This window comes from Atractosteus spatula, chromosome 3 (genome assembly GCF_055471065.1).
Source record: "Atractosteus spatula isolate fAtrSpa1 chromosome 3, fAtrSpa1.hap1, whole genome shotgun sequence".
Lineage (NCBI taxonomy): Eukaryota > Metazoa > Chordata > Actinopteri > Semionotiformes > Lepisosteidae > Atractosteus > Atractosteus spatula.
The window spans coordinates 18,640,447-18,665,309 of NC_142708.1; the positions used below are offsets into that span (position 1 = coordinate 18,640,447).

Genomic DNA, 24,863 nt, shown 5'->3' on the forward strand with positions numbered 1-24,863 from the left:
TATAAGATTGAAAGATAAGAAGCATTACACTGACTACCCTGTTTACAGTTCTCTCTCTGTCCTTATGGTTCCTCAGCTTTATTTAGTTCACTGCAGTGGTATCTTATGTAACTTACATCGAGACTGGTAGCAACAGTATGAAAATGTGAGATACATGTAGATTCAGATGATAGAAATGCCAGCTTGTTTCACCTTTTGGTTTAAAGATGGGTATGCTATTGATAAAACTGGATTAAATGTGGCTTTGGGAAACTGAGTGTAGGCATTTGAAAGAAAAATTAAGATTATGAAGCACAACCAAGTCCCAGAAGCATAAAAATAAAGTCCTGCTAAATTCACAAAAGAAAACATTCATTCTGGGTTGAGAATTACATAAGAAATGTAAACTTACTAGTTTGAATGGCATAAATGGGTCAGAAAGTGAAAACAGATAAGATTGAACAGAATTTGTAAAATACATAACCCCAGTGCCAATTTTTTAAGGATTGTCAGATTTTGTTGAGGTTTTTTTTAATCATTTTCAGCTCTAAAATGTCAGATTTAAAAACAACTTGACTACATTGTTAAAAATCAAATATGACCATGAGGATTTTATTGCAATAATCAATAATACCAGTGATAATGTATACATTGTAAAAAATGGAAATACATGGTTCAGAAAACAAATGAAAATTATTCTATACAATGAAGTTACATGATTTAAATTTACATACATACTTTCAACAACTGAAAGAAAAGACTCACCATCAAAATAAAACTCAATCTTGATCCAAATCTAAAAATCTGAGTACCAAATATAAATATTTGAATATAAAAAATTACAAGATCTGGGATTATGTTTTGTAAATATATGAAAGGTTTACTTATATACAGTATAAATTTCAAATACTTTACGGAAAGCTGAAACTGGTGTAAAGATTCAGTTTTAGTCACAATGACAGTAAAGGCCTAAAATGAACTGATGCAGCAATATCAGAAAAGATCTGAAGTGTGATGCATCTCACAGATATATCAAAGTTACGGTCATGCCACATTTAATAGTTATACTTTTCTGCACACTATAGTCATCACATGATTTTAATGGAATTAAAGCAATATGATGATTGCCATCACAATTGGTCCCCTGTACAATGGAAGTAAGCTCCGATTTCCAAAGCCCAGGCTAAACACTGCACATTCTTAGCATTGTTGAAAGTTGAAAACGGGCCACGTGTGAAAGTTAAACCTCACCGAATAAAGCTTTCTGTTCAGTTTGTCCATTTTCCCCAGTTTATCAGATATAAAACTATTCTTCGTAAAGCAAATGTCCTTGACTTTGTATTAGGAGGTTAGCCCTTGCTGTAAGAAGTACAGTGTACCAAACTTGCAGAGAGAGACATTGAGCTTGCGGTGTACTGCTCACTGCCTGCAAGCTGTTCCCAGCAAAGACGCTGCTGTTCCTTTTCAGCGAAGCAGCGGAGCTCTTGCTTTGGGTATGGAATGACTGGGGGAACAAAAAAAACATTCAGACCTCGAACAAGGAAAATCAAATTTTCATGCAAGTTTGTAAAAGCCCCCCCAACTTTCCACCCTTTGATGCAGACAGATACTTTTGAAATGTGTGCAGCCTACTTTGCAATGAAATTTTCTCTCAGGTCTTTCTCATGGGCCTAAGAGAAAAGAAGCCCAGCCCCAGAATTTGGTTATTTTAAGTTCTGAAGCATATTTCTCTCAATTTTAGATGCACCCTCCATTCATAATTTTCTGGCATGTCTTGAAATTTTAATCTTGAAAACAAAGAATTTCTTGTAATCTGTACAATACAATTATAGTTTGTACACGAGTTGTTTTTGTTGAAGATACTAACACAAAGAATTTGCACAGAATTATTTGGAATTCTTGGTTAATACATTCTAAAAAAAATGAACTATTATGGAAATGAAAAATCAAACCTTCAAAACAGCACTTTTATGCTCTTATTTTATAAATTTCATTAAGCTACTATTACTAACACAGATGAAGTATCTGTATTCATAAATTCTAATATTCAATCTGTACAAAAGTGGCTTGTACCACTGAGCCTAAGGCATTGGTTTGTTCATGTGGAATCTGCAGTACAGACAGCTGAATTCTGGTCCATTAAAGAGAACAGTTACAACAAGACGTATTCCACTTCATAGTCATGGAATTTGGTCAAATAAAAAAAAAATACACAACTTTTCTCCAATTTATTTTGGATTATCACCCACCAATGGTTGTGCAAAATTATTAGTTTTAACATTATGGCTAGTAAAAGGACTGTAAAGCACAATTTCAGAGTAAATGTTGGAGCAAATGTATTGTCAGTGTTCTAACAATGCTTTGCACTTCTTTGCTTAACAGAGAAGGAGAAAGCAGCAAGAAGTAGAAGAGACAGAAAGCAAAAGTACCATAATCTCATAAAGCGCATTTGCTGTAAAGAGCGTCGCGTCTTCCTTCCCCTTGGAACAATGTGGCTGTTAATGGGAAAGGAGCGAGACAGAACACAAAACCTTTATTGGAGCCAAGAACTAAATGAGGCTGAAATGCACGCAGCAGAGGCGGAACACACACTTTTGTGGCACTTCAGACAGGACTGTGGCATTTTTAAAAGAAAACCAGGACATATTACTCAGTGTGAGCAAATTCAATAAAGCTATAGCTCTGTTGAGGTCTGAGAGCTGTATGAGGCAATAGTGGAAGAGCAGGGGGAAAGAAGGGATAGTTAATTTATCCTGAAAAATGAAAGAGCCGTTTTGAAACCAATTAAGAGGTACACACTTACTGTGTGAGAGTGACTGAAGCACCAAGCACTTTAGGAGATGGTGGAGAGGCTATCTGAGTCTGCCTTCTGAGGGTTGTGGTTGTTGTTAATGGCATTTAGGTTGTTCATCTGGTTGTCTGCTTTGCTTACAACTTTAGAGCCTGAAATGGCCTCTTTCTGGGTTGGATCCTGGTCATTAGTCACTACATACAAGTTGCCTAGGGATCTGGCTAGCCTAGAATTTAACAATTGGCTGTTACAGAAGGAAGACATGGTTAATTCATATGTTTGGAAACTATTGCTCTGTTGAGTTTGCTTCAAACACTGGCTTTAACTATGAAAACATAACATGTTTGATAAAAAGCAAATGTGTTACTCAAGAGCCAAATTACTGCAAATATATTTACGGATCAAATGAAAAAATAACTTGTCACATGAAAGATTACCATTATTTTTTGAAAGCATGAATATTTTGACTGAAAAATGCATTTCAGGTTCAAGAACACATTGCAGAACAGATGTATTTCTTGATCTATTTTTTCTATCAAAACCTAAAGCAGCATATAAAGATGTGCCATAAATGGCATCTAAAGTAGCAAACAGAGTAAAGCTTTAGATGTTTCACATCGGTAAATTAATACCTACCCTGTACAATTCAAATACATCTGTGGTTATAATAGCTACAGTATGTGCAAATCAGCAAAAAATGTGATGTAGCCAAGAGTCATTTACTGTAATTTTATCAAAAGCAATCTGTTTTTTCAAAGTTTTAATACAATGAAAACAATTTCAGATAGCCATGGAAAAACTATACTCAAGACTGCATAATGCATATCAGAAGTCAATCCTGAATATGATCCAAAACATCCACTTTTAAATTTGAGACAGGCAGGACCAGAATAAAAGGTCCTGCCACAGAATGCTCCTGAAATAAACCATTTTACTGGTTTAAATTAGGGAATATAAGACTTTATGACCAAAAAATTACATTAGAAGGCTATCAATGAAAAACATCACTGACCTCCCCAAACCATCATATCCCATTGTAGACCTAGTCCTTTTTCTAGCATCTGTGCTGTTTGACAGGCTTGGTGATTTTACAGGCTTACAGCTCTGCACACTGGACTGCAAAATAATCCTGGATTGAAAAGATTGACCAGTTTTAAGTACGACATTAGAAAAACCGCAAAGAACAAAATCATTGTCATCGCTGTGATGATAAAAAAGGTGAAACAGGAAAGAATGAGATAACAGTGGTCTGTCTGCAGGGAGCAGCAGGAAATTGAATTTTTAGATAAGGGAGTTCCAGGTTTGGGGATTACAGCATAGAATGCCAAAATCAAAATACTGCATTTTACAGGATTTTTAAACAATTACTGAGCAAGACAAGAAAACATTAATACCAAGTATGAAAAACATTAAAACAAGAAAAAAAACTAAATAATAAAAATTTAACAAAAGCCTTCTTGTGTGAAATAATCGAAATACTAAAGTTTTTTTTTTAATTTGAAAATTTGTTTATAAAAATATTTGATTACAAACATACCTAAATGACTGCGATGATGACCGAGTATGAATTTTGTTCTCTTCCAATCTGAAAAACAAGCATTAACATATTACAGCACTCCATCAATACATTTACTGTCTAAACTTATATAAGCTTGTGATGGCAGGTACAGTCTCAAAACAATGTACAAATAACCGATCAATAGTCAAGACTGACGAATAGATCCCTTCAGCATTTTCTTAAGCAAATGGTATGCAAATGTTGTAGTATTCCTCAACCACTGGCAATCCCAAAGAAGAGCTGCAGACATTTACCCCTGTTAGAGCTTGCAATCTGACTTGAATGCCATGCACCTACGTAAGCCCCAAGAGTATTATGAGCACTAAGACTGGAGAAACATGGAAAGCTGATAAAACAAATAGCACAGGAAACTTAAAACAGCATGTAACCTACAACTGGTTGCTAAGTAAATAAAAACATGAAAATAGCAACATGGACTTTCCGAATGGATCTGTATTATTCCTCAAGTATAATACTTGAAATATTCTGGTCTTAATTTTACTCCTTTTAATATGTTTTCATTTCAAGCTTTTACATGACAGTTTTACATGACATGATAGCATGGAACCTTTTGTCACTGAGCAAAGATCTTCTTAATGCTTCCATTAAAGATTTACTTATTCTGTACTTGGTTCCAGAATAATGTTAATGCATGGGACAGACATATTCATGTACTGAAGATATACAGAACATGTTAATGAGAATGATTACATGTTACAGGAGATATGTGGATAAATAAAATACATATGTAATTAGACACACATGATACTCATGTTCAGTGGAATGGTTTAAAAATGATTAAATACTTTATTCCATGTTTTATGCTTTAACTTGGTAATTACTGAATTACTTAAAAACACCAGATATATCAAGCCTATACAGTCCAGTGACGGTGATATGAAATGGTATAATGTAATGTATTTCAAACAAGTTTGAAGTAAAGCTGTAAATAAAGTTTCACATTAAAATTCAGTAGGTTCAGCAGAAACATGGTAACTGCAGAAAAGCCTGGGAACAAAACAGATTTCTGCAGGGTGTGGAATAGAGCATCTGAATGCAGTTTTCTTAGCCAGGGCTGGCTTTGTGTGCAGCAACTGAAAAGCAGCACAAAGGAAGGCGAGCAACAATTCTGCCTTTTTTCCCCTCCGTTGGGAGAAGCAAAGAAGGCCGTGTCGACTTGACACTGAAAAGAGCTAACCCAGGTGTAACAGAATATTGCCCTTGGGCCTAAAAAACAGAGCCAACCAGCAGCCTTAACACTCCAAGTAGAGAGCAAGTGCCTTGGGCAATGTAAATATCATGGTCAATATTATCAGTCAACGAAACAGTTCTTCACTCTAAACTTGTCAGAATTTCACAGCACTAGTCTGAAACTGACCCTACTACAAATATGAAATACACGAATGGAGCTCGATATCATCATCAGGCTAGCACCATTATCCCCTTTTAAAGGAGATTTTGGAAATGGGGCAGGAATCTGAATCAGGAACACAATGCCCACTTCACATAACAGTAGCAAAATCCATAATCTGCAAATGGAGGCATTCACCTTCATCCAGGTTATTTGGCTCATGTAATACTGAGCAGAAATTTATTTTAATGGTACAAAACAAAATATTGCACTTTTTTGTATCCTTAATTTCTTGACTGATTGAACTGTGTCCTTATTTTGCTGTTTAGGAACGTCTCCGTACTCTTAAGTCCTAGATCTTGTCCAGTAATATCTGTCGGACTCCACCCTCCTTCATATCTGAACATCGAAACAAGCGAGCAAGGCCAAATTCTCTCTTGAACATCAGCCAGGTTACATTTTAATTTCCACAATTTCTTTTTCTTCATGAGCATGCCTACTTGCTCCTACATACATCTGAGAATGAAAACAGCTGTTTTCGCAGCTCAGGCTTCGGTGAGATGACAATGTATGGATGTTTGATCGCTTTCAGGTTCCTATGGGAAAGAGTTCAGTTCTACTTCTGCATTTTAAAATATTAGCGGCACTTTGCAAATGGTCAGTATCATTACATTTTAATATCCAATTGTTAAAATGCCAAGGTCTGTTGACCCACAAAAGTACAGAAATGGGAGTAGCACTTACGGAGATGCCTGTTAGGCTCCAGGGAGATTACTATAATCCTAACCCCTCTAGACAGATAAGTAGGATGGGAGAAGGGAAGCCACAAACAATCCACCAGATGATAATGCTACACAGTGAAGAGAACAGCATAGCTACCAGCCATCTAGAAGGAGGGGAAAAATATGAAATAAAAGAAAAAAGAGTGGAGAAGCAAAAACCTTCCAAGCCATTAATGAAATCTGGAAAGAACAATGCTGCCCAATACGCTGCAAATACACGAACAAGCCATGCACATCGAGATGTTATTTGAAGGGTCATGCAAAAGGCAGAACACGTCAAGGACTTCAGAGGGTTTTAGCCATCTTTTCAATCCTTTGCAGCTGCTTCTACCCCTTCATTAAAAAAAGTTCTTCATATAATTTTCCCCACATTAGAAGAAATATAGTGCAGTACAGAACTCTTCTTGACAGGATGGCAGTGGTTCAAGAAAGTTCATCCTCCATTATGGATGAATGGAAAAGTCATATCAAAAGTAGCAAAACACCTGGCACAAGAAGTGTGTAATTACACCTCTAATGGCAAAAGACACGAGTGAGGGGACAGCCATCAAGTTCGATAGAAGCTGTAGAATCCAGGAAACCGTTTCAACTTAACCATGCTCACGCCCTCACCATTATCTGCATATCAAATTGTCTTTTCTCTCTCCCCCGTGACAATTTACAACTTAATGAGAAGCATCTAGGAACGGAAATCTATCACACATTTCCTATTGTACACACCACAGGATGGTGAAGGGCAGGTGAATCTTTAAGACAATAAGTCCATTCCTACTCCTACAGTCACAGAATGGAGCTAAAACTTGTGAAATCAAATTAGTGCTGTATTATTTTACGGAGAGCCATGTCTGACAGCAGCAACAGGAAAAAAAAACAGATGTAGGAAAGTAGACCTCTCAATAGACTCCACATTTTTAATTACAAACATTTTAATACAAAACATTTAATTTGATAATGTTATATTTAATTTCTAGGAACATCTGACAAATTACAACTGGCAATTCAGAAAGTAAAAGGAGTTTTAAGTCTCACATTGATTTTTTAAACCCATTTGCAAACAGAAATGTTTGCAGAAGTGAAAATGTAGCATATATAAGCAGAAACGTGTTGCACAGTATGCTCTCCTTTCATACCTATTGCTTTTTATATGTTATTATAAGGACAAAGACTTAAGAATGAAAAAGGTCCATATGAATGTTTAGAAAACATACAGCTGTCTTTTGGATTATCATACATCCTTAGAATATGCTTCTACAATCAATGTTAGCATAGTGTAGTACATATTTAAACAAAGAATACACTTAGGTGCCCACAACACCCAGCTGTCACATCTCAGTTTTTATTAAGTTCAAGTGGTCCATCACATTGAACATAAAGGCGCAAATACTATTGACATGCTTGTGGTTTAGACAGCCACACTCTTAGAATTACTTGATATTAGGGGTACAGAGAAGGATAAATGTCTTGAATGATTTTGTCATGATTATATTCAAATATTTGACGTGATGTTACGAAATTAAAGTCATTCTTCTAGTGTACAGCATAGCAGTCTCTAAAAGAAAAGAAGTTCTCACAGAATACATGATCAGTATACTTGTCAATGTCAATCTGTCATTCTGTGAAAATCACTTATGAGTGTGTGGCTGTACATAACCCCTCAGAAAAATTAAGAACAAATCTACATTAAAATCATCAGGCAATGTATTCAAGAAAAGGTTGCTTACCTTGGAAATACATATTTTATTTTCCTCACAGTCACCACTGCAGAAAGCTGTGTTATCTTTTCAATGTGAGACAACATTCAGCCCAGATAGCACTGAGGAGACTGCAGCATTTTACTACTGTTTGCCTGTTGTGTAATAAAATGATTTTCAATGCCATAATCACAGTTTTGACACAGATTTTGCCATGGTATGAGCAAGCTGTGCAATATGCTGATGACAGGGCATTTGACCCACTGCCATTTATTTAAGGGACTGGGGAATAAAGTTTACCATGAGGCTTAAAATGCTTCACTGCAGATACATTGGAAACAGGTTTATTTTTAGAGGAAATGATCAATTTTAAAATCAGCAAGACAAAGTAACAATTTCATTATAGCCTGCTTTAGTGAAATCCATTCTCATTAAGAAGAAACCTATGATCCATGTAAGATGAGGCAGCATGGAATGAAATGAGACAGAAAATGCAATATTCATCTGCCCTTTTTTTAAGTTACAGAACAAATCATATCAGATTGATCAATTTCAGTTAACTATTTTCAGGCATGCCAGATTGTGCTATTGCATTCATGTTTGTGCCAAAAATAACATACTGATTAGTGTCAACAGGGTGGGTGTGAAATCAGTAAGACTGTTGAAGATACTGTGATAAACTGTGCTGTTTTTGTGTCCGTTACTGGTGAACATTGGGGACTTATTATTAGACAGAACAAATTAACAGTTTACTGACCGTTCAGCATCAGGTATATTCTATGGAACTTTATTCTAAAAGCATAACTGCCTCAGAGATGCCTGTGGCCTGTTTCTCCATCTGAAGATGCACTACAAATAAGCAGACTCCTCACAATTTATTGTAATATTGTAGGTCAAGTCACTAATTTCATAACCACCATTAAGTATGCTGATAAATGGGTTTTGACTATTTTAATGCCCCTGTTACTTTGCTGCATCTCTTAAATTACATTTTTAAGCCTGAAAGTAAACTCTCCACCACCCAACTTATGAACCTGCATGGAAAAGGAGAGCGCTGATTAAAACAAACGTGGACGTGGTATTGAATGAAGGTGTCAAGGGAGACACTTACGATAACGATCCTGTGGAAGCTCTGGCCTGTCGTCTGCTTTTTAAAGCACGCAGTTTGTCTCCTTGAGTAATACCGTTTCTTTCTTCTTCATCATTATACTTCAAGGCAAACAGAAACAGAAGGCTGAGTTTCAATAAAAAAAAACACTTTCAAATCTCAAGTCAAATCTCAGATTTGCAACTACTTTCATTAATTAGGCTGTTCTGAACTAAAGCAGATAGTGAAATTTCACAATATAATAAGTTGCACATCCAAAATAGTCTGTACCAGCAACCCAGAATTTTAGTACACCAAATACGAAGCACAAAAACAAGGAAAAGAATAGTACCACTTCTGTTTCCAGTTTTCCAGATGTTCTGTTCTTGTTACCATTGATTGAAATATCATCAACCCCTGACAGGATTCTCGTCACCGAAATTTTGCTGGTTCCATTTTCCTGCTCTTTCATTTTCTCATGGAAGAGACGTCCCTCTGCCCAAAGGCTTTCTTGTTTTCTGTTCCAGAATGAAAAGTGAGAAGATTCTTTGATTACTGAAATAAGTCTAACAAACCTTAAACATTTTCACTTGATACATTTTATGATTGGGAACAGGGTATCAAAGTTTAGTTACACTTGCATTTCCCTGCAGGATCAAACTATTCAGAAGACTAAGAATGTTTTTTGTTTAGAGGTTTTTATAGTATGGGGCTAAGTGAACTAAACATAGGGTAAGGCACAGATAATCAAAGTATGTTCCTAATGATTTATTATGGTTAACCAAAAACAGTAAATCACCTAGACAGCCATAATTAAGAATACATTTTCAACAGTGACTGGCTGAATTCCAAGGGAGGTCATTGAGTCAGCTTCCATATGAAAGAACCACAGCATAAACACAGGGAAAACAGTAGGGGAAAACGAGCAGGACAAGAAGAGAAGAAGAAACATCCTCCTTTTCCTCCCAATATTGAGCCTTGTGAGTAATCCTTGTTCTGATCAGTCTCAGAGACCAAACTCTAGCAAGGCAATGTTATTACAAGAGAACTTGCAGTCTAATTGATTCTAGGAGACTCTGGTTTCCTATATGGTAGAATCCTCAGGCTAAAAACATTCTCCCTTATGTTAATGATGCATTGTTAGAAATTGGTTCCCATTCATTTATGAACATCCATGTTTAGGCAGAGAGATTCATGCATTTGAAATATGCAATTTTATCAGCTATTTGCACTTTGGCCTGTTTAACGTGTTATGAATGCGTATTTGGATTACAAGAGCAGAATCCTAGATTTCTAAACCTATAAGAAGTTGGACTCCTGACTCCCAAACATACAGATAGTATGTATGTGCCACAGTGTAATTACTGAATAGTTATGTTCTTTATTGTACATAAACGTTTGTCTTGTACAAGTTTGGGCTCGATTTATTACCCTATTGCTTAATCTATAGATGAAAATAAAAGGAACAAAACTGTAACAATTGGTTATTTTCTACCTGCTTTCTTGTTTTACTATATATATATAATTCCATTTTTTATTTTTGCTTTGCAAACTAACACTTATAATTACACGATGCTCTTGAAAATCTTAAAATGACAAATAGATATTTTATTATGGTCTAGTTTAGGCATGCTAATTTGAATATAAAGAGAATTTTTGTCCCTGCTGTGAGAAACTAGAGTCCTATGGGCAGTAACAAACTGAAATTTCCACATACTTAGACATTTATTGACCTTCAGAGTGCAGCCTAGTTAAGAGAAAATGTCTGCAGATTTAAAATGTAAGATATGTTATGCAATCTCTCCCTTGCCTAAATTAAATACCATTTAAACACTTAAACTTACTCTTGCACAAAATTCTGTTGAGGGCCAATGACTGAACCTGGTCTGCAGATTCTTATCCAGGCAATGGCTTCAGCAGCTGTTAGCTGATAGTGTTTCATCATATAGCATCCGATTAGAGTGCCCGTTCGGCCAAGCCCAGCTGGAAGGAAGAGTTGCACAGTTTCCATGTAAATGAATGCTTTAAAACACAGTTTTATCATGAAGACTTCTGCTAATTTCATGCAACAAACACTGTTTCATGCACTGCTGAAAAGCATGCTTAAAATACCTTTGCAATGAACAGCAATGGCCCCTTCAGCATTCTCACAGATGTTTATGAACTTCTTGACTATGCCGTCACTTGGTGTGCTCCCGTCAACGAAGAAAAGATCGCGATGCTCAAAACCAAGGTCGGTAAACCGCTTGGCATCATACATTTTCTTGTTTAGGCGAATAACTGTAGTGATGTTGTGTTTTCTAAAGTAAGGAAAGTAGGCCTCAGGAGCATGAAGAGGGTAACCTTTGTAGAACAAAGAAAGAATTAATATAGCAGTCTGTGGTCAAGATGTAAAGCAGTCAATTTCTGAGCAAGGTATCAAGAGAAATATCACTATCTAAAAATATTGCCATGCTTTTTGTTAAGAGACATAATTAATTCTTGATGGAAATCAAGTCAATTTAATTTTGATGCACTGTTTTTTTTTGGTTTGCTTGGGCAGCTACCACACATATGAACTTGACAGTCCTCCAACCTATTCTAATGATGCTGCATTTTGCAGTTTGCTGCATTCACTAAGTTAAAGGGACATTTACAGTCACAGGCAAATACCAGGCAATGAGATCGGCGACATAGCCCATGTTCAGTTCCAGTGCCAGTGCTATTGGGTTTGCCCAATGAGTGTGGCATTCCCCCAGAGTCAACAGACACAAAAGACCTGGAGAGAAGCCTGCTGGATTCCTGCAGGGTGTGAGGACTGTTGACATGGCTCAAGACATTGGTCAGGAATACCTCAAATGTGCATGAAATGTCTGGGGAATGTAGGTTCCAAATTTGGGGTGTACAGTGGATAATCAAAAGTCTACACATCCTTATTGAAATTTTGTTGATGTAAAGGCTTTGTCAGACCTTTTCTCACCTGTAATAAGATCTTGTAACCAACAATATTTAAGTGAAAAACAAATGGATCATTTTTAGGAAAGATATATTCAATCACTGAAGGATGTCAGTAATCTCACACACACACACGGCCAACAATCTTCCCAAGCAACAAATGGCACAATAAGAGAATGCTGCTCTTTGGATACTACATTGTGTTTGTGCTTTAAACTAAAAAAAATATTTTAGAAAAACTAGCTATGATTTTAGTCCACCTGTCTTTCAATACAATGAATGATAATCGACAGTGCAGAAATGAAAATCACACATAGCAAGTTGCTAGTCATTCTTCTTTGTACCGACTTTGGCTTTCAAGTCCTGCTTGCAATCTCAAAACAGAATATTACATGTAACCAACAATGCCCACCATGGACATTGTGTACTACCACCGGATCTAAAGTTGGGATCTCTTTAGCTACAGTAAGGAAAAGAAAGGCCACACAGCATATCTGTTTTGAACACATTAAACGTTGTAGCTTTCTTGATGAAGGGAGCAGTATATATAAAAAAAGTCAGTAAGTGTCCACCTATAAAAATCCTAGTAAATATTAAACTTAGTTTATTGTCTTATACAGTTCAGGCACAAATTCAAAATCTTATTCTATAAAATTGCCTGGTTTGGTTTGGTGCCGTTCTATAAATTTTAAAAAAAGAAGTTAATTTATACAAACTACCACTTGCAAAATGTAAAATTAATTGCAAGTTTTCCATTTACGCTAATAGTGCTTGGTTCAATTAGAAGCTCTTACACAATTACCCTTTAAGTATCCTTCAGCAATACTAAAATTACACAGGTCTAATTAATATGGAATACTTAAATTTATATATTTTCACATGATACGCTGTATACAGGGAAAACCTGTAAAACATATGGATGTACAGTTACTTCAAAGACCTAAACGGCTATGGTCTTTTATTGACTACGCACAGACTGGAAAAAATGCCCATTCCAAAAAAAATAAAGGAGAACTGCCACGCTATTTTTATATTTTGGCGTTCGAAAGAACCAGCATGGATGACTGCATTTCAAACCAGAATAAACGTAAAATGTACACAGCAACAAATTTACATTAAAAATACTTTTTAATTTCCAGGTATGTGTAGCACCATGTTCTGCAATTTAGAACGAGGCAACAAAACTTCCGGTGACACGTTGTGGCATTATTTTATGACAAGCCTACTCCTTTACATCTCTTTTAATCCAACAGAAATATTACTTTTGATTTCGAGACCGTTTTGCTGACTTGCCTGGTAGCTCTGCATGCAGATCACGTTGGAACATTTCTGCCGTGAAACGTCTGCTGCACCACCTGTACTTGTTTCGTCATACATCACATTGCATCAGCCATTATGGCGACTGGAAGAGGCCCTTCCTGCTCACATCGCAATGCGTGGGAACTCAAATGCGAGTTTGCGACAACATGGCGACTCTTCCATAACATTCCAGATTTTGGGCTTAACTTGAAATTTGTCTCTACCATCAATGAATTTGTTGTAACTGAGATTTAATAAGCGGTCTGAGAAATCGGGACCGCAGTTCCACTGTAAAAGCAGAAGTTCACGATGTGTTCATGGGATTGTGTGTAGTAGACCCTGCTGTGACCTTCGCCATCAACCCTGAAACCACTAAGTCATCTGGCAGCAATGCATCCATACAATTGGAAGGACAATACATTTCAGAGACTAGGATTAATAATATATATCAAAATGTAATCAATGTTACAAATTACACTGCCTTAAGCAAGTGAGAAAAGAGGCATCGCATTTTTAATTTTCTTAACATACCGTTTTCAATTTTGCTTTTGGGATGGGGTCCACTGAAGGCCAAAAATTTCCCAGGAATTATCCAATTAAAATCCCCATTTTCTGCTCTCTGTGCAAAAATATTAGTAGTTAACAGAGTTACAGAACAAGACAGCTATTACAATTTTAAAATGCCTGTTAAGAATAGCCTGTTTTGACATGTTCCACACAAATCAAGCCTTGAAACACTACATGTAAAATTCCTTATATACCCATGTTTTAGTCAATTATAAAAATCTATAAATGAGTAACTGGCATATATTAGCTAATATGCATCCATAAAGAAGATTTAATTATGCACAAAGCAACATTAATTTTAGATTTAAAGGATCAGGAACACCCAATTAAGAAGTGTTAACAACTCATCCATTGCAATTGTAAAGTGTTTCAATACCGTAAGAAATAACAGAATTGAGAAGTTAGTTCATTGCTACTAATAAGAATTATAAGCCCATCTTTTGAGTTAGTAGAGACACAAGGCTAAGCAATAAGAGTGTAGACTGTTCTTTTAAAAAAAAAGTTGTACCTCATAATGCTCATATTCCTCTACATCGAATTTGGTGAAGTCCAGCCAGCCATATTGCAAAGCCTGCGGCAGATTTTGAATGAGCACATTAGCAATAAGAATTTCACATATTTCAAAAACATATATACATTATGCCAACGTCCAATTTAATTCTTACCTTATATATTCCCTTGAGACAATCAAGGATGTGCAAATTGTATGAACAAGTGCCAAATGAAGCATCTCTGTGAAAATAAAAAGAACGTAAGTTAATCAGCATCTTGGTGTAGCTCATGTTTTTGAGTAATAATAACTATGCAACTTGTAGACTCAACTTCCTGCTATAAAAAAAATCTAAAAGCAAGTTCGTATCGAGAAAATGCAAAGTCCTTGCTGTAAATCACCAAGCAATTTCACAAACGGAACTCGGCCAGACAGTAGCAAAAATCAACAGATTTTCTAAACATAATTAAAAAATGGAACAGAGGATTTTGTTCTTGTTTAGCATCTAATCAAAACTAATATTTAAAGAATAATCCAACACTGGCGTAATATTTTAACATACAAGGCATCTTTCCCCTCACTCCCAGACTGAAGGAAATGCACCTTTATAGTCAAGGTCAGAGGTTGATAAATATTGAAAATCCTCAAACGCTTTGACAGTGCCAACATTTTTTTTTCAGAATAAACAGCAAAGCACAAACCAGAGGACACAAGTTGAAACATTGTAAAAGTACACTAAAATCGAGAACATGAGGTACTTGATTAAGAAAACAATTGTGGCATTACGGGCTACTCAGCCACATTGTTGAAGATTCTTTCTCAAATGACCTCTGCGATTTTACTGAATCTGATAGCTACTACTAAACGAGCTCGATGAGCTGAACTGGCTCCTCTCGTTTGTAATTGTTTTTATTTTAACAATATTACATTTTGTTCAAGGCTCTTAACCCAATAGTCAGGCTTTTCCTGTACTAACATTTTCAGCTGCAGCCTGTGCATTTCCCCAACTACACAAAATAAACACAAAGACACAGGAAATTACCTGAAAGGCAAATATGTGGTGTTGCGAGATACTAAAAGGCTGTAGGCTTCTTCAGGGGTTCTCTTCAAATGCATTACCTTAACAAAAGAAAATGGCAACAGTAATTACGTTTAACTGAGCTGTCCAAGAAATAAGAACGAGTGCAGACGAGATCAGGCAGATGAAAATAACATCAACCATATGCTTAATCTTCTAAACCCAACATTTACAACTGATAGAGATCCAAATGACACATGTGCCCCGAGAGATGTCTCTGGCTGTTCTTTATTTTTCTACTACTCTTGAGTTCGTGGCTTATTTAAACATTATTGGCTCAGATGTAGCCCTGTGCACAGGCCTATTAAAAAGACCCAAGGCCATGAATTAGGAATCCACAAACTGCATCTAAAGTATTAATGCTCGTTGGGAAAGAGCTTCACTTGGTTATGGCTCTTACCAGTTAAGGACTTCAGTACAACAAAAGGAGATTTGCCACATATCCAGTTTCAGAAAAAAAATATAGGATTTTTTCTGTGGTCAAATATCCTCGAGTACACAGACAGCTTCAGAAAAACAAAGATTAAGCCTTGATTAATATTCTGAAATCAGATGTTCATATCCAAGGTGTGACGCAGGAGCATGGCCAAACAAACAAGCAATAAAGCCAACATTTAGATCTAAAGTCCACAGAGTCTGAGCGGCAGTAAAAGAAACCTGCTAAAGCAATTTGTCTGTGCAGTCATTTTTCCTGAAGGGGGAGGAAAACTACTGAATGAAAAAAGGGAAGATTAAGGTTAATCACGTTTGTGTGCGGACAAGGTTTTTTTTTAAATTTCAAGAAGTTGCATATTGATTTCATCTTGCGAGGGAAAGAATTTAATTCAGAGGTCTGGAAAGTGCTGCTGAACAGCAGAGCAGTACAGTACAGCACTATGCCCTAGCAGCTGTCTGGTCTGCACTGCCAGTGAACTGGATCGTTTCCGGCGGCCAGACCAAGATCAGCAATCTGAGAACACTCAAGCCAAATACGGAAAACCATCAGGTCTAAGCAAGGGAGAGCAAGGGCAAATTCTTAAAACATCCCATCATAGCAGCAAGTGCTATTTACATGCTAGTATTTGGCACAGCAATTAGGATAAGTAGGGAGGACAGGTAGTAGCTTTCGCATTTGAAAAAATAAATTGTGCTCCCCGTTCAAGTGATTCGGCTTTTATCAGCTTTGTTGGTGCTTCCCCCCCAAGATTAATTGATGAGTAAAATCCTTTACAATCTACAGAGAAAGTCTAATAGACGTCACTCACTATTTAAACGAGCATAATTCAGACAACATAAAAAAGAGGATCACTGTTCTACTAGTCTGCTTGTGAATTAGAGAAAAATGGTTTCTGATGAAAATGAAACGCAATATTGGTAATCGCTGCACAAACTCCCAAGGAAAAAATGGAAAATATACTTACTGCATAAGAACCTATAAGATAGGCGGCATTGGCTTGTTTCTTTTGGTCACCACAGGTATAGAAAATAATTTTCTTTTTCGAGAGCGTGAAGGACTGTTTTAAAAAAAAAGATCTTCATTAGCTACAATGTGGAAGTGGCTGGTATGCCAAATTATTAGTTTAAGAGATGTTCAGCAGTAACACGGGGGGTTTAGAATGTGTCCCATTAAAAATAAAAAAAAACAAAGACTTAAATATTTCCAGCCTTTCAATCGAATCCCAGAAGAACAACCAAAGAAATAATGACTCTGTCCCCATAAGTCGCAATAGATAAGCAGTGCATTAAGTTTCAATTACTGTCTCTGTTCAACACAAATGAAATGAATTTTCAAAGCTTGAAGAAAGGTAACTGTAGGAGAGAAATCACTCTGAAAAGTAATACTCCAGTAAAATATAGATCAAACCGAAGACTGCAAATTTTTCCATCCTTAATCTTCCAGTCAATTTAACACCATGGACTGCATTTCTTGGAGGAAGAGACTTAATTATAAATGATGAACTCCCATTAAAGAGACTCCACTGGTATATTTTTATTGACAACACACTTCCTAAATGTATAGTGCAGGACTGTTGTTGGTGTTCACTGTACTGGTTCAGCTTTGACATTTTTATCATCCACACGGTTTATAGTATGAGATTCTTTTAGTGAAATTTTCAACCCCGAGGCTTCTACGAGCACGATTATGCAGAAATCCTAAGCCTTCGTCAAAATATATTTACCTTTAATTTCTTATTGAGCTTGCAACAAAAGCGATACAACATCGCCAGGTTAAGAGGTCCAAAATCCGCATAGAAACTGCAAATGAAAAATAATGAAAAGCATTAGCGTGTTTCCAGCATTTACCAAAGTAACAGCTAACAAGTCTCTTTGCAAGCAAAAAGGAGAAAACAATTTTAGGAGATGAGGCCGTTCCTTGAGGAATGTTCTAGGCTTGTCATTATCTTTTCTGCATACTCTCAATACGGACAATACCACAGGATGCAATCAAGAAAATAAAACTAGCCTAAATACTACAATCGGCCTAATTACTACATTACATTTTACTTCACTGAATGCATCACCTACGTACAAACAGATGCACATGAATGTAAATAAATGAGAAATCAGAATAGTGATACGTACAGGCTGGAATTCCCCCTCCCTGAAGCGAAAACAGGAGGAATTCACAAACTAATCATACTCACTTCTCGTAAGACAGCTCATCATCTATACAGAAAAAGTGCCTCTCTGCGGTACTTTTAGGCTTCTGTTGAAGAATGACAAAATACAGCTGATCTGCAAAGAGAGGACACCAAATTAGAAAGAAAAGCATAGCTTAAATGTCCCTTTTTGTCTAGAGTCAACAAAAGCAAAAGAAAAAAAAAAGGAAATGAGTTGACTTCAAGCTGTCAGATGAGCCTCGTCGGAATCACGTCCCTGCCCTTTTTTTAAAAAACAATTGTATATTCGCATATTTCACATTCAGCTGCCGTTACAAAAACAGACAGCCACCCTCACCCCACACTTTATTAACTGAGGCATTTCTGCGGCTTGTGTCAAAATGAAACGTGTTCACCTAACGTTTCACACGCCAAGATCTTCATCTCGCACACAGGTGTACCCTCGCAGACACACACGACCCTCCGTCGCTGTGGAAAAACAACGAGCTGGAGAGATCTCGCCAGGCCCCTAGCGGGATGTGTCCGCACTTAACCGTGATTGATACAACTTCAATCTATCTGCCGCAAGGTGCGGAAAGGGCTCTCTGTTTTGCGGACTTTGAAAGACGAAAAAAAAAAATCAACAATTAAAAACGACAGCGAAGTCTGAACTCACCTTCGATGAATTCGATTGCGTTTACCATGACATTGTCCTCCGCCATTCTATTTATTAAAAAAATAATTATTTCCCCCGAGACCTTGTTTTGAGAAGTAACAAAGTCGAAATAAAAGGTAATGCCAATCGATAAGGCACGTGTTAATGGCTACACTGTAAAAAAAAACGGTCAAAGGCAATCAAGGAACAAGGCGCTAGTACTAATTAAACCGTCAATTATTTCTTTAGAAAAAAAACTAGAAAATCATTCACCTCTATTGACGGGATGTCGCATTAATAGTTACTAATATCACATTAGTAAAAAATATACAAAATACTGTCTAATGGCAAAAAAAAGCGATATTCAAGCACCGTACAGTATAGTGTAGCGTATTTTAAATCCCCCCCTCCACCTAATTCGGAGAGATGATATTAAAAAAGTGCACTTCCTCAGTCGGGCTGTCGTGAAACCCTGATCGGCATAACGCTGCAACTTTTCCGCAGAAAGAAATCAAAACCCCACCGAAACAAAACGAAATTAAGCAACCCCTTTTCTGTCCAGAATAGTGGAAAAAAATACCGTGCGCAGCACAAAAACGTCTGTACTCAAGGTCCCTCAAACTCCTAGCTCTTTGCACCACCCAGCTAATCTTCCTCTGCCTCTGCTCATAACACCCATTGGCTCGGCGACGACATAACTGCAGCAAACGATACACTGTTGCACGACTCACCCGCCAATCATCTCTCGACACAAGAGTTCGGAATTTCAAGTTCTGCGGAAAAGAGATGGAAGATTCTAATTGGAACGCTGCCCAAGCCGTTGCTAGGAGAAAAGCTTTGTTCAGCCAATAGAAAACTCTACTTGCTACACCAGTGTACACATTGATTAAAGCGTGTAGGGAGATACGATCCGAATACCTTTGTTGCGAGTCTCAGCTTTTTTTTTTGTTTGCTCAAACTCAAGAGTACGTCAGGTAAAAAAAAAATGTAAGTTAACTATAACGCAACAAGAACGCCTTTTGAAAAGAAAAAAATAGTTTTATGTGGATATGTTTATCCTGCAACGTTTAGGTCAAATCGAACAATGTAATCATTAACTATTAAAATAAGCAGCGAACGTTTGGTGAACTGGTAAAGACATATTTGCAAGAGACGAAGAAAAAAATGACTGCAAATTGTAGAGTTTTCCGGCAATGATAAATACAGATTCCAAAGTCATTTAAAGGAATTATACTTTTTAAACGATGTTCGTCAGCCGATAACAGTGTTAAACTGTCCAATAAAGTTTAGTTTAATTGTAAGTTGCACTTAACACACCGAAACCCCATGTTTTCTGGGCACATTTTTATGTGTTGCTGTCAACTACTGTACTGGTCAGCAGACAGAGCTGAAACTGTCCATCTTTGTATCGGGGGCATTCTCAGCTGTGTAGTTAAATCTGCTCTTCCCCATTCTTGCACTTAACACAGCCACATCCTGTTTATCTTATGCTATTTACATTTGACTGATTGTCCTTTCCTTTCACTGCTCTATCAAACGTGCTACAATGCTGTAAGCTTCTTAGACAAATGGGAATTTGTGAACTGACTTAGCTGATTACATAAAAATAGAAAAAAAAGACTGCTTTTTGAACGGTAAACAGGAGAAGTCGGACTGGAATTTTCTTTCTGGCTGATAACTGGACACAGTTTTACACACAGAGATAGACTTCATTGCTGGAGAAAATAATTATGCTCTGAACTTGGCAGAGATAAACTGCAGACTTTTCTAGAATCCCAGCTCACACTTCCCTCAGGCAAATTTAAATTGGGATTTTAAGATGGCTATAACTGTTTCATAGCAGGCTTGGCCTACCCTCTTCAAACAGGATTCAGCATGAATTGCTTGCAGGAGTTCAGGATACGAGAGATGATCAAGCACATTTTATCTTTAACTTGGAGTATAACCTATTGTGATTTTCACAAAACACTGTCCAGACTATAACTATTTACAAAAGCATGATGGTGTAGTAATACAAAAAAAAGCACTTCTTGGTATTGTCCCCCAGCATTCACGCAATTCCTTGGCAGACTAGCTCTCCTTACAAGAGCCACTGAACCAATTACAGCATTCTGCATTGAGTATACAGCCCATGTGAATACAGCTCTTCATTGCAACACCATGTAATTCAGCATGCAGTACATACAAAAACAGTAATATAATGAACCCCAAAGACACACACTCAGTAAATATGCGCATCTGTTAAAAAGAGCATTTCCATACTGCATGTAACAGCAAATGCAAATATTTGCTGAAAGATTACATCTAGCCAGTCCAGGATGAGTCAATCGCTTACTTATAAAAAAAATCTTTTTCTGTCGCTCTTTCTAAGTGCACTGTTAAATTCATTAAATGTAGGCAAAAGGCCAATACTAAAGTCACATTTCAAGGCTAAATGGGCCTACCACATTTTTAAGTCTCCAAGGATGCAAAAAAAAGTAGTCGTTCAAAAGGTAAAAATGTTACAGAGCACCCCTGTCACAATTAAAAATAAAATTGTCCCACATTTCTTGAACCGTTGCTGATTTTTTTATGTTCTTATTTTTTGGTGGACATAGATGACAGGACACTAACTTGCACGAAACAGAAGTTTGCACAATGGTACTGTAAGATTTTTCTGTGCTGTCCTTACGTTTAATTAAATTACATGGAATATGAAGCGACTGCTTAAAACTCACCTTGATTGGTCTCTGCCTTCTTAATAGGAATAGTAATCTAACACTAATCAGCTAATAAAAGAACAATGTGCGCTCTTTTACAATAACAAAGACACACATACATAGTGATGAGCTGCTAGAAACTGGGCTTTAATTCTTTCATGCATGTTTTAAGACAAGTGCTAATTTGTACATCACAATGTAATATTTATTAACCATTTATAAACCAGACTGCACCAGAGATGTAATTGTTTTTGTGATTTTTTTTTTAAATGGGACCATTTGGACTGGGAGAGACTGACCCTACATCGAAGTGAGGGTATGTTGTAAAACGTCTGGCGGTAGAAAAAAAGAGGAAGTTTTATTAAAGTTGTCAAGAAGTTGTATTTTATTTGATATCATATTCTCCGGAGTGTCTGGGAAGATCCTTTACCGATATTGTCGTACAGCTATCTCAGTCTTCGGTGCAGAACGGAGAAGCTTTTCACACTGAAAGAAAAATATTTAAATTTTCGGTATTTTATCCAATACCCTAGAAGTGATTGTACTGGAGGGTAGCATCTACTACTAAGCCATGTTAAATCCCATGTAAAATGTGCTTCTAGCACGTTCCTTTACAGACCGTAAATATATGTCATTCCATCTAAACAGACTGCATCTCCTCCTCAACACAGCTGAAATGATCAAATGCCAAGTCGTCAGCACTGGTATGGTAATTTAAGTTTTTTTTTCCCTTGCAGCACTATTCCGTCCAGATTCATTGGTGCAAAATACTTTGAAGAGAATGATTAGCTTACTGCTCAAAAACGAATTCTTCTCTCCGTGAAGGGGTATATTAACAGTTTATAAGGTTCATGTACGGTCGCTCTCAGGAATTAGGAAAAATACCACGGATTACTGCCTCAAATTCAGCATAACCGCAGTCACTCCCATTGTATTCTTTGCCACGGGAAAATATTAAAAAGACATGAGACGCGCTTAAACACTACTAAATGAAAATCCACAACATTTTTAATCACTCGCTCATATTGAGTTTTATATTTCAGGTTTATACCTATTGTATCTATTGACAACGTCGGCATTAAGATACAGGGCAAGATAAATGTGTGACAAACCCTTTTTTTTTTTGCAAGATACGAGTTATGTAACAGATGGTCGATTGAAAGGGAGCAGGCAGTATCTTTTTTTCACCAATATTCAATTTAACCAAAGACCAAAATATTACAAGGCTACAGAACAATTGTCCTTGTCTTGAATCCGGAACGTATTTTCAAATATCGCATTATTTGGCAAACGCGGCAGATTTCCAAAAGCGATAACCTCTGCCCTATGGAACTATCGCCTGGACTTTAGAATGAGATTTTTCGTTACCATTCTACAAAGCATAACTTCATATGCCAATACAGACTTTTTTTTACTAAGTAACTATGCTGAAACAGGTTTGGCAGCTGAAAATGTAACGGGGTTTTCTCAATAGTAATTGTTACAGAGCATCTAAACTAAATCCAATCAAAAGGAGAACTTAAAACTCCACTTTTATTAGAGTCGTGAAAATGTTTTTGAGAGAAGTGTGCATTTGTTTGCATGTCTTAACAATCAAGGTCTGTGCAATATAATTTGAAACAGACACCGCTGTCCAAATCTTTAAAATGAGTAGCTGGAGTCCTGCTATTTTCCATATAAGAAAACATGATTCTTTCATTTTGTTTTCACAATGCCTTGGAAAAAAAAACAAGTTACCCATTCAAACAAAACGGTTAAATCTAAAACGTAAAATGGCCATCAAATTTTTACTTTGTAACTCGACTGTGAAACCTCAAAAGCACAGTCGTCCATGTTGTCCACGCACAACGGGCTTTTAATAATACTACTAATTCACACCGGTCTCATTCACATTATTGCCTTTTAAACGTAGTATCACACTATGCATGCAGTAGGATAAACTGTGTTTATGTGTTATTTACCTGCTTATAGTCAAACAGGCTATTTCAGTAGAGTTCAGGGTTTATAATAAACGTTGATGATTTAGTGACAGCAAACTTTGCAAACATGATCCTGACGGATAACAATAGCCTAATATTGGGTTGACTTGTGGTTTTGTTAAAATGCAATTGAAATACCGTGGCAAACTGCCTGGTGTCGCCATTTTAGGTTAAAAGCAAATTTTCACCCAATGTGCAAGGTTGCGGCTGTCCCAGACAAGAGACACTGCACAGAAATACACGCATAAAAGACACTTTCGCCGTCACAAACATCCTGTCAGTACCACAAGAGCACGCAGGTGAAAGCATTTTCTCTTTTCTACCTGTGATACGGATGTAAATATCGGACTTCGGCTCCGCCTCTTCACGTCTGACCACAAAACGCTTCTTCCTCGACTCCAATCTCCGTCTTTCGCTTTTACGCTTCATGTTAATTTCAGAGGTGCCTCGGGATCATATTCAAAGCCATACGGGGTACTAAAATCACACTTCAGTGCACAGCACTCCTGCAAGGTGGAAGTCAAATGCACCGACTGGCCGTTACGGCTCTGCAGCAGCTGTGCTTCAATTCTGCACGTTGTGACGTTTCTTTGTCGAGGTTGGTTCAAACTCCTGAGCCTCTCCTACCGACTGCGTTCACACAGGAGACAAGTTGGGATTTCTGACGTGACGTCAGTCTCAAAATGCACGTTTCTTGGTTGAGAATAAAATTCTGTTAATCTTCCTCACCCAGACGGTATGTTTTCGCATAGTACCGTTTTTTAGAGAAAAAAACTTTGTGAGCGCCTTCGCAAGAAGAGACCAGAGGGGAGAATAAATATTTTAAATTTTTCAATTTGAATTTCATCTGCATTTTTGGACCATTCATTATTGTCTACTCAATTGTCTATCAATATTCAAATAATACTGATGATGAAGTATAAACTAAGGAGGTTGTGCATATGTGATATGATATACTATACACATTAAGCCATAGGAAATACTGTTTGTATTATTTTTTGTTTTTGTAATAAAACTTTGTATTATACTTTTATTTTTGTAAACCTATGGAAACAAAATGCATAGAGAGATCTGCAACAGGAACTTTGCACAACAGAATAGCTCTTTAAAAATTGCAAAGGTTATTAATGTGGAAGTTGTCTCTCCTGAGGTCCAGGTTTGACACTGTGGTAAGAGGAAGGCTGTCCAGCTGGGGAAATCATGTCAGATTCCCTCTTTGGACTGCTGCTCAAATTGTAGGACAGGTCGTACGTTAACACAGGCACCCCAGCTATAGTTTTACAAGAAAGTGAGAACTTGCTGCAAAGCCATCTCATGTAAACACCGATGTCCATTTTCTCACAG

At 36.9% G+C, this 24,863-nt stretch overlaps 1 protein-coding gene across 10 annotated transcripts; it reads right to left on the bottom strand.

Annotated features, from left to right (window-relative positions):
• Positions 1-563: 563 nt before the first annotated feature.
• Positions 564-24,826, bottom strand: cdc14b (cell division cycle 14B). Of its 10 annotated transcripts, XM_088909994.1 has the most exons (17): positions 19,573-19,614; positions 18,863-18,909; positions 18,232-18,322; positions 17,767-17,842; positions 17,008-17,100; positions 15,572-15,648; positions 14,705-14,771; positions 14,548-14,610; positions 14,004-14,091; positions 11,352-11,582; positions 11,084-11,222; positions 9,592-9,757; positions 9,264-9,361; positions 4,308-4,355; positions 3,783-3,899; positions 2,783-3,014; positions 564-1,483 (listed from the first exon to the last, which is right to left on the bottom strand). In XM_088909994.1, the coding sequence occupies exons 1-16, from the start codon at positions 19,581-19,583 to the stop codon at positions 2,813-2,815; spliced, it is 1,614 nt and encodes a 537-aa protein (XP_088766120.1). In that variant the 5' UTR covers positions 19,584-19,614; the 3' UTR covers positions 564-1,483; positions 2,783-2,812. The 10 variants fall into 10 exon arrangements, 8 of the variants coding, with proteins under 8 accessions (XP_088766120.1, XP_088766121.1, XP_088766119.1 ...); XM_088909995.1 differs by lacking the exons at positions 2,783-3,014; positions 18,863-18,909; positions 19,573-19,614 and adding exons at positions 2,409-2,474; positions 23,843-24,826; XM_088909993.1 differs by lacking the exons at positions 18,863-18,909; positions 19,573-19,614 and adding an exon at positions 23,843-24,826 and having other exon boundaries at positions 2,783-2,996.
• Positions 24,827-24,863: the final 37 nt, after the last annotated feature.